Below are 15,383 nucleotides of genomic sequence, written 5' to 3'. Positions count from 1 at the left end.
TTTTTTCTAAAAGAACCTAACATGCCCCATGCACAACTACTGTTGGTACTGATCACTTGTGTGAAGTTTCATTAAATTCTGTCAAGGGGATAAGGAGAGATGGTGCGCACAAGATTGCGTCTACGGACAGACAGACTGACAGACAGACAACCTGAAACCAGTATACCCCACCTTACAACTTTGTTGTCGGGGGGTACAACAAAGTAGAAAGGAGTCCATCTCTATTTATTTAAGAAATAAGAATTAATATCACATGGGCGTAGCTCGAGTGATATAATAATACGCATCAGATGACAAACAATGAAGAGCAAATCACTAAATTTGATATATTATTTTGATTCTAACACGTTATGAAGGACTTTAAAGTACATCCTTGACGACATCCATCAAATGCTAGTATTTGCCTATTTTCTATTTTGTGTTGATTTCTTTTCCTGTGCGACTGACGTAATAATTGTGACGTCAGGAAAATGTATTGATTTATAAAAATACACAATAATCAGCTAGGAAAATGAATTCAGCTGTGTTAGAATCTGCGATAAACAACGGTTGACGCGCGGACTGGTAAGACAGCTGTATGAAGTCCATTATGACATCAGATGGTGGCATGACGTCCAGTTTATTATTACTTGGATAAATGAAGCCCAACAAAATTTTATCATAACATTTCAAAGACCATGTAAGAATAAAAATAAAGAAGGCTGTCTGGTGGTTTTCACCTGATTTATCACAGTTCAGAGCTCAGATGCGCTGGAATTGAACCAAAATGTTTTTTAATATATCTAATTAAAATGCGATATTTTTAACAGCGTGATTTATATAAAGACACGGGTGTGATATTTTAAGTAAATGTTTCTATAAATCTGACAAAGTTGTTTTACTCTTTGTAACTGCATGATGTGTGTATCATTCTGTATATTTTTGCAAACTAACGTAATTAAAAATATACTTAAATGAACAGTACTAAGCCGCGATTTATTTCCTACGTTAATCAACCTGTATTTATATCTGACAAATGAATATTTTATATTGAAAGAAAATTGACACCAGAACATAATTTAATCACACAAAGCATGAAAAAGTCTTACAGAGTTGTTACTGACCTATCATCCTAAAGGTCTAAAGTCATAGCGTTAAATAAAAATCAGCTAAATATATTCATGTTTAAAATGTTAAGGGGTGCGTATTTCACATGCATCAATGTAGTACATACCAAAATGGAAACTGCTAATTTGCTATTTATATCATATAAGCACATTTTTATTTGTCTTTCTTTAACATTGTTTACACTGATTCAGTTTTGCATTACTTTAACTGTTTTTATAGATAAACTTTTCAATTTACGGCATATATTTATACTAGCATGCATCATCATGAAAGTGTCTTAGACTAATGTCTAGTGCAATCACAAAAGAATGATGACGCGACGTCTGTAAGCAATCGTACATCCAAACATTCTAATATTTGTAGCCCCATTTTGGAAAGCCACTTAACTTCGGTAGAACTATTTATTTCATTTCATTTCATCAAATGCAATCGTTTTAGAGTACCAAGTTGTGTAAAAATGCTAATGATGTTCATCTTACATTCCCTTCATTAAGAAATAGACTTTGGTTTAGCGGTTCACATCTGGATATGAAACATATAGACGTGTTTAGCTTACAGAAGGCGGTAGTCTTCACATGCGCTTTAAATAAAAATATAAATTTGTAAACCACGATGGTGATGTGTATCTTATAACTACTAATTGAAATATTCAGTCTAATTTTACATATTTTGGGAGTTATACTTCTCAGGAACCCAACAGCAAATGATTTAATGTGGTGTCACAATGCAGTTTTCCCACTGGTCACATCCAGTAACATACACATTTACCATACTGCAACTGTTCCACCTTTATGTAAAGTCATAGCAATGGTACATAGGTTTATCGTTTATAATGCAGAAGCAATTTTAACATATACTAATGAGGTAGCCTGTCCAAATTGTAATGTACTTTGTTGGCTTAAAAACATATGTAAAAGTACATTTATAAATATTTTGTCTACAGTCATACATGTACGACAGACTAGCACAGTATATCATCTCACTGGTGAAATGCAGTCTGATATAAATATGTTAGATCAAAGTCGCAACACTATAAGAAAAAAAACATTAAGCAATCATACATTTTTTTCTCATTAATTTATATAATAGAATAATGTATCTCTAACAGGTAAACACACCCCAAAAAATGAAATTTAGTAAGGAAGTCGTTTCAAACATGCGCAAATGTTCAGTTTTATTCATCAGTTAAAAAGTATATTCGGAAAAGTACCCCCCTCTCTCACCCCACCCCTTCCCCACCCCCACCCCCCACCACACACACAACACACCTTCTTTCCAGATATCTTACCTTATCGGGATCAACTTGCCTTAGTTCGTGTCAGAACATTATTTCACATGCCAATTTCAAAAATGGAGTTCTAAACAAATGTTCTAAATGACTACAACAAACAATAAAATATGAGCTAGATACTTAAATATATTAAGTTTTTTATTGAGCAGCTTCTAAATGGGTTGAGGCATTGATGTAAATAAAAGTATTTGATATTTCATGTTTCAATTAGCTGTAATTTTGACATTTTACTAACAATATACTTTTCTAAATGAGTAAAAATATGTGCATGTAGTAATTTGAAACGTATTTGAAAAAGTAGTATGACGCTAGAAGATTTGGTTAGTGCATGTTGTCATACAACATCACGGTAGATCTACTAATAAAATCTCTCTGACCTATCCCTACAAGTATTCTTTGAGGGAATATTTCTGCATTCAGTTTTATATATGTTTCTTGTTTTTTAACAATTAGAAATGGTCTGCCTTTCTTAGCATTTTATATGCCATCCCTTAGCCTAGCTCTGTTGCAAAATAGTCATGAAATTTACCACTCCACATTGTTCTTCATTATGTTATATCAAGTAATATATCGCTGCAAAAGTATAGAAAAGTATTTACCGGTAATTCAAATTAAGATCTACGTATGAATTGATTATTACATAAATACGAGGTTTAGTTCGTATCCACAAGAAAGAAATATACAACATTTAGAATGAGCAAATATGATGCATCTCTCCCGTATGTGTGGACAAGTTTAAAATGACCTGAAAAGGCATTTATAGTCGGAAGAATTCTGAAGTGATATACGGTAATCTGATTATGAACAAATGTTTCCTCTTTTTTATAACACTATTTTATAAAAAATTTGTCTTTGTTTGAAAACAGTAGGTAAAGTTTAAGAAATGTGATACGTCTTTTTAGATAATTCATCCCTGTTCATACAAATTATTCCAAAAGTAACATTTCTTTGATATTTCTTAAAATAATGTAACTTTGAGAAGCTCTACATAGCCAAATTGTTTTGTCACCAGATTATTAGAAATTTCGAAAAGGGCGATAAAATTTTAAACGTTGCAGTACATAATCAATTTTTTTTTTTTTTTTGGTTGGGTTTAACGTCGCACCGACACATTTTAGGTCATATGGCGACTTTCCAGCTTTTAATGGTGGAGGAAGACCCCAGGTGCCCCTCCGTGCATTATTTCATCACGAGCGGGCACCCGGGTAGAACCACCGACCTTCCGTAAGCCAGCTGGATGGCTTCCTCACATGAAGAATTCAACGCCCCGAGTGAGGCTCGAACCCACATCGATGAGGGGCAAGTGATTTGAAGTCAGCGACCTTAACCACTCGGCCACGGAGGCCCCGTACATGATCAAATCATTTTTACGAATTCAATAGTCCTAAAGATGACGTCATAAAACAGTCTGCCCAGGCTTTCATGGTTGACTGATTCGAGTGTTCCATATCCAGAATTTATCTTCTGGTGTTCTTCTTTAAGGAATGTATTATCTTAAGTCTCTACTAAAATGTGCAAGGTTCGGCAAATATTTTTGGATTTAAAAGCCGGGCTATAGGGATCCCTGGCCCTATAATCTATTGTTAACGGATTGAAGCTATTGTTCTCTTTACTGTTAGATGGCCATCTCTTTCATTTAAGTTGCTCAGATATATGGACGGACGGACAGACAGACGGACACCGGGGTATAACATAATATGTCTTTTTCTATTTTAAGCTCGAGTGACCACTAGAAAGGGGCAAGTGCCACAATTTGAACAAATTTTGGAGACGACCTTATAATGGTGCTATTAACCAAGTTTAATGAAGACCCATAAAGCGATTCATGAGAAGAAGTCATTTAAAGGTATTTCTTTTTTATCTCTAGCAGCCCATAAACAGGATCAACTGCCCCTATATGAAGACAGTTGGGAGAGAACATTATAACAATGTCACAGACCAGATGAAGATCCATCCTGCTGTTTACAAGTGGATGCCGTTTAATGGTTTTCCTAGTCTTGCTTTTAGCTTTGAACAAGTTTGATAGAGGTCAAGATCAGGATGTTACTGACCAGTAGTTCAGAGGAGAAAACATTCAAATACAAGTGTTAATGCAGGACAAAGGACACAGGGCAGCAGAAGATGGACGCCAGACCATCCACCTATACTAATAGCTCACCCTGAACAAAGTTCAGGTGAGCTAACAAGAGCTGTCACAGGAGACAGCGCACTTGACTATTTCGATGCTGGATAGTGAAACTGGGCACATCTGAGGAAACTAGAGCTGTCACTGGAGTGTTTAATGACTCCAATTGTGGATGAAGATATTGCACAATAGCCTGAGTCTATGTCAAAAATATCAACTTAAAGTAATAAGAGAGGTAAAGATAAAATGTATCAAAACACTATATAAGTATATCCTAAGCAAAAAGGGGCATAATTAAATATTGGTGCCAGAGTTATGCAGCTTGTGTCATATTGTGTGGGTGATGATGCTGAACAACTATTTTAAGTTTGAATCAAATCCGATCAGTAATAACAGAGACAGAGTGAAAGTGCATCAAAACTTTACCTAAAATTCTAAGTAAAAAGGGGGAATAATTAATGAAAATTGGTGCCAGAGTTATGCACCTTGTGTCATATGGTGTGGGTGATGATGTTGAACAGCTATTTTAAGTTTGAATCAAATCCATTCAGTAATAACAGAGACAGAGTGAAAGTGCATCAAAACTTTAACCTAAAATTCTAAGTAAAAAGGGGAAATAATTCATGAAAAATTGGTGCCAAAGTTATGCACCTTGTGTCATATGATGTGGGTGATGATGTTGAACAACTATTTTAAGTTTGAATCAAATCCATTCAGTAATAACAGAGACAGAGTTAAAGTGCATAAAACTTTAACCTGAAATTCTAAGTAAAAAGGGGAATAATTCATGAAAAACTGTGCCAGAGTTATGCATCTTGTGTCATATGATGTGGGTGATAATGCTGAACTACTATTTTAAGTTTGAATCAAATCCATTCAGTAATGACAGAGGTAGAGTGAAAGTGCACCAAAACTTTAACCTGAAATTCTAAGTAAAAAGGGGGAATAATTCATGAAAAAATGGTGCCAGAGTTATGCACCTTGTGTCAGATGATGTGGGTGATGATGTTGAACAACTATTTTAAGTTTGAATCAAATCCATTCAATAATAACAGAGATAGAGTGAAAGTGCGTCAAAACTTTAACCTGAAAATCTAAGTGAAAAGGGGGGATAATTCATGAAATATTGGTGCCAGAGTTATGGCCCTTATGTCAGATGATGTGGATGATGATGAGGAATAAGTATTTCAAGTTTGAATCAAATCCATCAAGTAATTACAGAGACGAGTTGAAAAAAGATAAAGTGCACCAAAACTTTAACCAAGGTGGGGGCGCGGAAAGACGCCGACGCTGGGGCGAGTAGGATAGCTCTCCTTATACTTCGTATAGTCGAGCTAAAAACAATCTCTTTGTTATAATTGAAAAATATATTTGCAGTTTAGAACTATTTTCCTATTAAGAAATATCGCATGATATTTAAATGCTATAGAACTATGAACCTTACATTTCAGGTACATATGCAGCATGCATTGTGTTCTTTGTATAAATTCATGCAAATTAATAAATACCTTTTGAAGTCATAAACTGAAATAGCCTAAAGTCTGATTCAGTTAACAACACCTTCTTGGCTGATTCAGTTTGCAAGGGCATCTTGTATAATTCAGTTAGCACATCAAGCCTGTTTAATGTCAGGAATAAAGATGTTTTACCAGCACTGGTACTACCAATGGCATGAAAGCACAGCCTGTGATTGCCTGTAGTATTAGAGACTGCACTAATGTACTTATACACTGAACATTTGGTTTCTTTTTCTTCATCTGAAATATTAAACAAATGTACAAATGTTTGTATTTTTAGCCCAAGGAAAACCATTTGGACAAAAATCAGAGAAAAACATACTAAGATGCTACTGGTTGATTTTGGTGTAAAATGATCAAGTAAACAAGAGGGCCATGATGACCCTATATTGCTCACCTGTTAAACTTGGCCTTGGAATCATCAAGATAAACGTTCTGACCTAGTTTCATGAAGATAAGGTCATAAATGTGACCTCTACAGTGTTAACAACCTTTTCCTTTGATTTGAGAGAATGACCTAGTTTTTGACCCCACATGACACAGTTTCAAACTTGGTCTAGTAATCATCGAGATAAACATTCTGACCAAGTTTCATGAAGATAGGGTCATAAATGTGGCCTCATTAGTGTTAACTAGCTTTTCCTTGATTTGACCAGATGACCTAGTTCTCGACCCAGTTTTAAATTTGGCATGGGAAACATCAAGATAAACATTCTTACCAAGTTTCATGAAGACAGGGTCATAAATGTGGCCTCTAGGTTGATAACAAGCTTTTCTTTTGATTTGATCTGGTGACCTAGTTTTTGACCCCACATGACCCAGTTTCAAATCTGGCCTAGAAATCATCAATATAAACATTCTGTGCAAGTTTGTATCAAATCAAAGCATAAATGAAACCTCTATATGGCTAGAAGTGCCATAATAGAAAAGTTTGCCCCTTTCCAGGGCAGTAACTCTAGAACCCATGATGGAATCTGGTTCCGGTTTTCGAAAGGAACTGAGATCCTATTGTGACTTAAGTTGTGTGTAAGTGTGGTTAAATTCCAATGTTAAATGTCACTTCTATCGTGTTCACAAGGCAAAAATTAACAAATTTTTGCTCTTTCAGGGGTCAATCAGAGGCTGTAACTCTGGAACCTGGACATCATGGAATCCAAGATCAATTCTTGTTAAAGATATCTGTATCAAATCAAACCATAACTGAAGTCTCTATATGGCTGCAAAGGCCAAAATAGCAAATTTTGGCCCTTTAAGGAGGCATAACTCTGGAACCCATTATGGAATCTGGCCAGTTTTCGGAAAAAAACGAGATAGTACGCCAATACAAGTTGTGTGCAAATTAGATTAAAATTGACTGCAAAATGTTGTCTCTATTGTATTAACAAGCCAAAATAGCAAATTCTGGCTCTTTAAGGGCCATAACTCTGGAACCCATGATGGGAACTGGCCATTTTTTGAAAGGAACCAAACTATTACGCCAATACAAGTTATGTGCAAGTTTTATTAAAACTGATTGCAAAATGTGGTCTTTATCATGTTCACAAGAAATTGCAGACAGACGACGACGGACGAAGGGTGATCACAAAAGCCCACCTTGTCACTATGTGACAGGTGAGCTAAAAATGTTATCACATATATCTCAACCTGAACCCTTTGATTCTGGTGAGTAAAAAAAAGAGTATTTGTTAAATTAATGATACTGTAGTGTGTAAATGACATCATAAACACTAAAACCAAACTGCCATATCTTTTTCAATAGACATTCAATTTTATGAACATAAATAACTGGCCCAGGTTGATATTCATATAAAATTGACAGTCAGTTATTCCTACTTTATCAAATATATTTTAGGACCTTACTTTGCATGAAGTTGTAAGTAGATCTTCCAAACGCAGCAGCTAACATGATCAAGATCATAGGCATCGTTTTCCTAAATTTAAAAAAATTAAGACAAATGAACACATTTAAGTACAGGTGTCCTTTATGTACAGTAGAGAAAGTTTTACCACAAGCATCATTCACTGATGTTTTCATATTTCATGACAGACAAGAGCGCCGCCAAGCGGGGCAATATATGCCCGAAGGGTTACAGCAGAGGATGGCAGCGAAATTTAAAGAACTTGACTGTTGAAGCCCAAAGGACAGAAACAACAAAAAAGAAAAAATTCCAAAAAAAAAAGATTTCTAAGTCCACAAAAAAATTCTTACCAGGTAAAGTTATGTCAAAATACATCTAAAAACTGGACCTTTGACCCCTAATAGTGACCTTGACCTTGAAGCGAGTCATCAAAAACATGCGCTCTGCACGTCACCTCAGTGTGGTGAACATTTGTGCCAAGTTTCTTTGAAATCGTTCAAACAGTTCAAGAGTTACAGAGCAGACACGAATCACACTCTTATGACCTTTCACTCCTAAGTGTGACCTTGACCTTGAAGCCAGTCATCCGAAACAAGCGCTCTGCACGTCGTCTCAGTGTGGTGGACATTTGTGCCAAGTTTCTTATCAAGCAGTTCAAGAGTTACAGAGCGGACACGAAACAAACTCATATGACCTTTGACCCCCAAGTGTGACCTTGACCTTGAAATGACACATCCAAAACATGTGCACTGCACGTCGTCTTGGTGTAGTGAACATTTGTGTCAAGTTTCTTTGATATCCTTCTAGGGGTTCAAGTCACAGAGTGGACACGAAATTGCAAACGGACGGACGGATGTACACCAGGACCATAACATAACACGTCCCTTCGGGCGTATTAAAATTAAATATCAAACACAACATTTAAAATAGTTTTAGGAAACAAATTAAAGTATCTAGAAAATTTTATATTTTGCTGATATTTTTCAGAAAAATGCACAAACTTCTTAAAAAGTTTAAAGTATTATTGTGATAGCTACCTAGCTACCTCGTGGCAGATATATGCCACATTATAATAATGTTATCTTCTAAAATAAAACAAGAGGGCCAAGATGGCCCTAGGTCGCTCACCTGAGAAACACACCATAACAGTGTAAATATGTTTGACCTAGTGATTTCATGGAAACAAGAGCTCGTCGAACACGAAATGCCCCCCTTGATGCATTCAGTAATTGCACAAGGAACAGAAATTATTTGCTCACTGTAAACAAAAGTTTGACTGTTCTGGTTCAATGTGACATTGACCTTTGACCTACTGGCCTCAAAATCAACAGGGGTCATCTTCTGGTCATGATCAACCTCCCTATCAAGTTTAGTGATCCTAGGCCCAAGCGTTCTCAAGGTATTGTCTGGAAAGGGTTTAACTGTTCCGGGTCAATGTGACCTTGACCTTTAGCCTACAGATCTCAAAGTCTATAGGGGTCATCTACAGGTCATGACCAACCTCCCTATCAAGTTTCATGATCCTAGGCCCAAGCATTCTCAAGTTATTGTCTGGAAACGGTTTAAATATTCTGGGTCACTGTAAACCTTGACCTTTGACCTACTGACCTTAAAATCAATAGGGGTCATCTGCTGGTCATGATGAACCTCACTATCATCTTTCATGACTCTTGGCCCAAGCGTTCTCAAGTTATTGTCCAGAAACCGTTTTAACTGTTCTTGGTCAATCTGACCTTGAACTTTGACCAAATGACCTCAAATTGAATAGGGGTCATCTGCTGGTCATGATCAACCTCCCTATCAACTTTCACGATCCTAGGCCCAAGCAATCTTGAGTTATCATCCGGAAACCGTTTAACTGTTCCAGGTACTGTGACCTTGAACTTTGACATACTGACCTCAAAATCAATAGGGGTCATCTGCTGGTCATGATCAACCTCCCTATCAACTTTCATGATCATAGGCCCAAGCGTTCTTGAGTTATTATCCGGAAACCGTTTAACTGTTCAGGGTCACTGTGACCTTGACCTTTGACATACAGATCTCAAAATCAACAGGGGTCATTTACAGGTGATGACCAACCTTCCTATCAACTTTCATGATCCTAGGCCCAAGCATTCTTGAGTTATCATCCAGAAACGGATTGGTCTACATACAGACCGACCGACCAACAGACAGACATCTGCAAAACAATATACCCCTCCTTCTTCGAAGGGGGGCATAACAAATATTCTGACCAATTTTCATTAAGATTGGACCAAAAATGTGAAAACAAGTATTTTCTTCCATTTGACCTAGTGACCTAGTTTTTGAGCCAAGATGACCTACATTCAAACTTGACCTAGATTTGATCAAGGCAATCATTTGACCAAATTTCATGAACCTCAATTGAAAAATACAGCCTCTATCACATACAAAACATTTTTCTTTGATTTGTCCTAGCAACCTAGTTTTTAACCCCAGATGACCCATATTCAAACTTGACCTTAATTTCACCAAGGCTAACATTCTGACCAAATTACAGTCTCTATCGCATACACAAGGTTTTTCTTTGATTGAGTGACCTAGTTTTTGACCACAGATGAGACAAATTCTAACTTGACCTAGATTTCATCAAGGCAATCATTCTGACTAAGTTTTATGAATATCTATTGTAAAATGCAGCCTCTATTGCGTACACAAAGTTGTTCTTTAATTTGACCTAGTGACCTAGTTTTTGAACCTAGATGATCCATATTCAAACTCAATCTAGATTTCATCAAGATAAACATTCTGATTAAATTTCATGAAGATCCAGTATAAAATGCAGCCCCTATTGCATACACAAGGTTTTTCTTTGATTAGACCTAGTGACCTAGTTTTTGAACCCAGATGACCCATATTCGAACTTGACCTAGATTTTATCAAGGCAATTATTCTGACTAATATTCATGAAAATCAATTGAAAAATACAGCCTCTATCGCATAAACAAGGTTTTTCTTTGATTTGAAGTAGTGACCTAGTTTTTAACCCCAGATAACCCATTTTCGAACTTGGCCTAGATTTCATCAAGGTAATCATTCTGACCAAATTTTATGAAGATCAGTTGAAAAATACAGCCTTTATCGCATACACAAGCTAAAGGTTGACAAACAGATGACAGACAGACGCCGTACATCCAGCGATCACAAAAACTCACCTATTTTTTAAAGATCATATGGTATACCCATTTAAATAAAAGTGGGATAGGCTTAACATCCAACTTTTTTTTAGTCTTTCTTGGTCTTTTTTTTGTTTTAAAATACATTGTATCATAAAATTATTTAAATTCTAATAAAATTTCTTTTTTATACACCATAACACATACATTTGTATTTCAAATATGTAATGTTACTTCAAATGTCTCACTTTAAACTCTGATGTCACTTTGTTTTTTTAAGCTAAACAAGACCTATCATTAATGGCGATGAATACTCTCAGAGAGCAGCTTAATTGTAAGAGGTATTTGTATATTGTACAGGGAGAAAATGTATAAAGACGCACAAAAAGGTTGTGCAAAATTGATCACCAAAATTCACTGCTGTACCTTAACAAGATGGCCAAGATGGCCCTGGGTCGCTCACCTGAGAAACACACCATAATACACCATAACAGTGTAAACATAGACCTAGTGATTGCACGGAAAAAAATATTCTGACCAAGTATCATTAAAATTGGAGCAAACACAAGTATTTCTTTTATTTGACCTTGTGACCTAGTTTTTGACCCAAGATGACCCATATTCAAACTTTACCTAGATTTCATCAAGGAAATCATTCTGACTAAATTTCATAAAGATAATTGACCTAGTTTTTAACCACAGATGACCAATAACCAAACTCTACCTAGATTTTATCAAGGCAATAATTCTGACCAAATTTCATAAAGATCAATTGAAAAATACAGCCTCTATTGCATACACAAGGTTTTTCTTTGATTTGACCTAGTGACCTAATTTTTGACCCAAGATGACCCATATTCAAACTTGACAAAGATTTTATCATGGCAATCATTCTGACTGAATTTCATGAAGATCAATTGAAAAATATAGCCTCTATCGCATACACAAGGTTTTTCTTTGATTTGACCTAATGACCTACTTTTTGACCCTAGATAACCCATATTCGAAGCTGATCTAGATTTCATCAAGGCAATCATTCTGACCAAAATTCATGAAAATTAATTGAAAAATACAGCCTCTATCGCATACACAAGGTTTTTCTTTAATTTGACCTAGTGACCTAATTTTTGATCCCAGATGACCCATTTTCGAATTCGGCCTAGATTTCATCAAGGTTATCATTCTGACCAAAATTCATGAAGATTACTTGAAAAATACAGCCTCTATCGCATACACAAAGTTTTTCTTTGATTTGACCTAGTGACCTAGTTTTTGACCCCAGATGATCCATTTTTGAATTCGGCCTAGATTTCATCAGGGTAATCATTCTGACCAAAATTCATGAAGATTAATTCAAAAATACAGCCTCTATCGCATACACAAGGTTTTTTCTTTGATTTGACCTAGTGACCTAGTTTTTGACCCCAGATGACCCATTTTCGAACTTGGCCTAGATTTCATCAAGGTTATCATTCTGACCAAATTTCATGAAGATCAGTTGAAAAATACAGCCTCTATCGCATACACAAGCTAAATGTTGACGGACAGACAGACGACAGACAGACAGACGCCGGACATCGAGTGATCAGAAAAACTCACCTGAGCATTGCTCAGGTGAGCTAAAAAGATGAAAGTAGGTCAGTAGGTCAAAATCAAGGTCACTGAAAAACAGTAATGCAATGTGTGTTCAAAACTGTACGTGTTCCAGATTTTATGGCAATATCTTAAAATAGAAGGTCAGTAGGTCAAGGGACCATGTAATCTCTAAGGATCACCACCTTGTTATACTTAACAGCAAATGAAATATGTCAGAAAATTATTGAAGGTTTTTCCAAAGTAACTCTATTCATATTTCTTCTGAAACAAGAGGGCCAAGATGGCTATGCCGCTCACCTGAGTAACACACCATAACAGTGTTAACATGTTTGACCTAGTGATTTCATGGAGACAAATATTCTGACCAATTTTCATGAAGATTGGACCAAAAAAATGTGGCCTCTTAAGTGTAAACAAGCATTTTCTTTGACCTGACCTAGTGACCTAGTTTTTGACCTCCCATGACCCAGATCAGAAGTCATCCCAGATTACATGAAAACAAACACTCTGACAAAATTTTGAGAAAACAGGAGCAAAAAAAAAAATGGCCTCTAGAGTGTAAATAAGCTTTTCCTTTGATTTGACCTAGTGACCTACTTTAGTTTTTGACTCCATTTGACCCAAATTCGAAATAATCGAAGACTTCATGATAAAAAACATTTTGAACAACTTTCATGACCATCAAATGAAAAATGCAGCCCCTACTGCATACACAAGGTTTTTCTTTTGATTAAACCAGGTGACCTAGTTTTGACCCCTAATGACTCGAACTTGACCTAGAATTCATCAATAAAATCATCCTGGTCAAATTTCACGAATACTAAGTAAAAAATGCAGCTCTTATTGCACATACACAGTTTTTCTTTGATCTGACTGGGTGACCTAGGTTTTGACCCTAGATGACCCATATTCAACCTTGATCTAAATTTCATCAAGACAAACATTCTGACCAATTCTCATGGAAAGGATTTAATATTAGCATTTACTTGTTTGTTTTCTAATCCAACATTTCACAAATGTATTTTGCACAATGACTATGTAACTTTATAGAATTAAACTAATTCTCATGAGTTTCAAACTTAACCTGTGGTCTCTAGAGTGTTAACAGGAGTTACCTTCGATCAATAAAATAAAGGGAGGCTATTTGTCAAAAATTCACTCTAGAGATGTCAACCCCGACTGTCTGCGCCATTTGATCACATCAATGAAATTTGGAACCAATCATGCAAGTAGTAACCAAAATATGTTTATCTTAATTAAAGACAAAGGGAGCTAATTTGAAAACTAGAATGTGTCTGTAGGACACAGGATGTGCCCCTAATGGTACATCTGTCACATATAAGGGGAAATAATTCAAATGTTTGCAGACTTAAGGGGGTATAGCCCCAAAATACATTTTATGAAAAGGATTCATTATTCTAGGTCATGAGCTTTGAGCATCACAAACAAAAAATCCACAATTCCTGCTATTTCAAGGGCTATAACTCTGTAATAAGCACTGAGATTCCCAAGACGAATGGAAAGTGTGCAAGGTCACATCATGATAAAGACTCGAGCAAGATTTCATGAATTTACATCAAATACTTTTTGAGCTAGGCACATTATTAGGTGAAAATGTGCATCTTTGATTATTTCAGGGGCTATAACTTTAAAATTACAGGGTGGAGACAGCCAAAAAATAAGAGGTGCACAAGTTTATATCATGATAAAGACTTATGCAAGTTTTCAACAAAAATCAGTCCAGAGTTATCTACCCTGATAATCGGAGACCACCTGAAGACATAATCATTTGAATTTGAAATTTCAAACCAATCACATACACATGATTAGGACTTGTGAAGAAAGAAAAATACAAAATAATGTGAAATATAGCACGTTTTTGTAAATCAAGGGCACATTACTCTGGTCCTACTAAACTGATTTAGCTCTTTGAACTCTTTGAACTTTGAACCCAAGATCTTTTAGTCTTGCACATTCTGTGTAAATATTATTTCGATTAGTGAAGAAATGAAGTTGCTTGAGTGTAAACAAGAGGGTCATGCGGCCAAAAAATAAATATGTGTGGTTCCTGCTACATGGCCAAAAAAAACCAGGGTAGGTATATCAGTACATACCGATGCTTTTTATGTACCCTTTGGTTCTTAATCACTCCCTGCAGTATGTTAACCTTTTCATGAAATTTACTTGCTACTACATTGCTTTCTTCTTCTGATCTGTATATTTCTTTCATTCTTTTAATATTATGTTCACAGTAACATAGCTTGCAAAGTGAACGTTTGGCATGTGAAACAAATTAATCATCAGAGGACCTGGGGATTCAGGTTAGAAAAGTACCCGGGAACACAAGTCAAAGTAGCAGATATAGATATAGTTTATTTATGCATTCTGAATATTACTAAGTCCAAAACACAGGCCAGGAAAAAGGTCCCTCTGATAAAATTTTCAGGCACAGGCCTTCATCTGATTTAATCTGTACATTTTGTAATTAACAGTTCAAACTATATATATATTAAAAACTAGAATGTGTCTGTAGGACACATAGTGTGCCCCCCACCAGTACATTTGTCACAAATAAGGGGAAATCATTCAAATGGGGGTATAGCCTCAAAAAAAAAATGAAATGGATTCATTATTCTATACCATATACTTTTTGAGCTATGAGCATCGCAAACAAAAAATCCACTATTTTGGCTATTTCAAGGGCCACAACTCAGTTACATGTGTAATAAATGCTAAAATTCTCAAGAA

General features: G+C 35.8%; 1 protein-coding gene across 1 annotated transcript in view; it reads right to left on the bottom strand.

The window, feature by feature from the left end:
* LOC128545973 (uncharacterized) overlaps window positions 1-8,445 on the bottom strand; it is a 42,736-nt gene extending 34,291 nt beyond the window's left edge. Inside the window, exons 1-2 of the mRNA XM_053532428.1 lie at window positions 7,901-8,445; window positions 6,032-6,280 (exon numbers count right to left, since the gene is read on the bottom strand). Of these exons, the coding sequence (XP_053388403.1) occupies window positions 6,032-6,280; window positions 7,901-8,075 (424 nt within the window). The 5' untranslated portion in view covers window positions 8,076-8,445. The remainder of the gene's footprint in view (window positions 1-6,031; window positions 6,281-7,900) is intronic.
* Between the last annotated feature and the right edge of the window lie 6,938 nt (window positions 8,446-15,383).

Source organism: Mercenaria mercenaria, unplaced genomic scaffold, assembly GCF_021730395.1.
Source record: "Mercenaria mercenaria strain notata unplaced genomic scaffold, MADL_Memer_1 contig_124, whole genome shotgun sequence".
NCBI lineage: Eukaryota > Metazoa > Mollusca > Bivalvia > Venerida > Veneridae > Mercenaria > Mercenaria mercenaria.
This window is presented reverse-complemented; position numbering and strand designations above follow the sequence as displayed.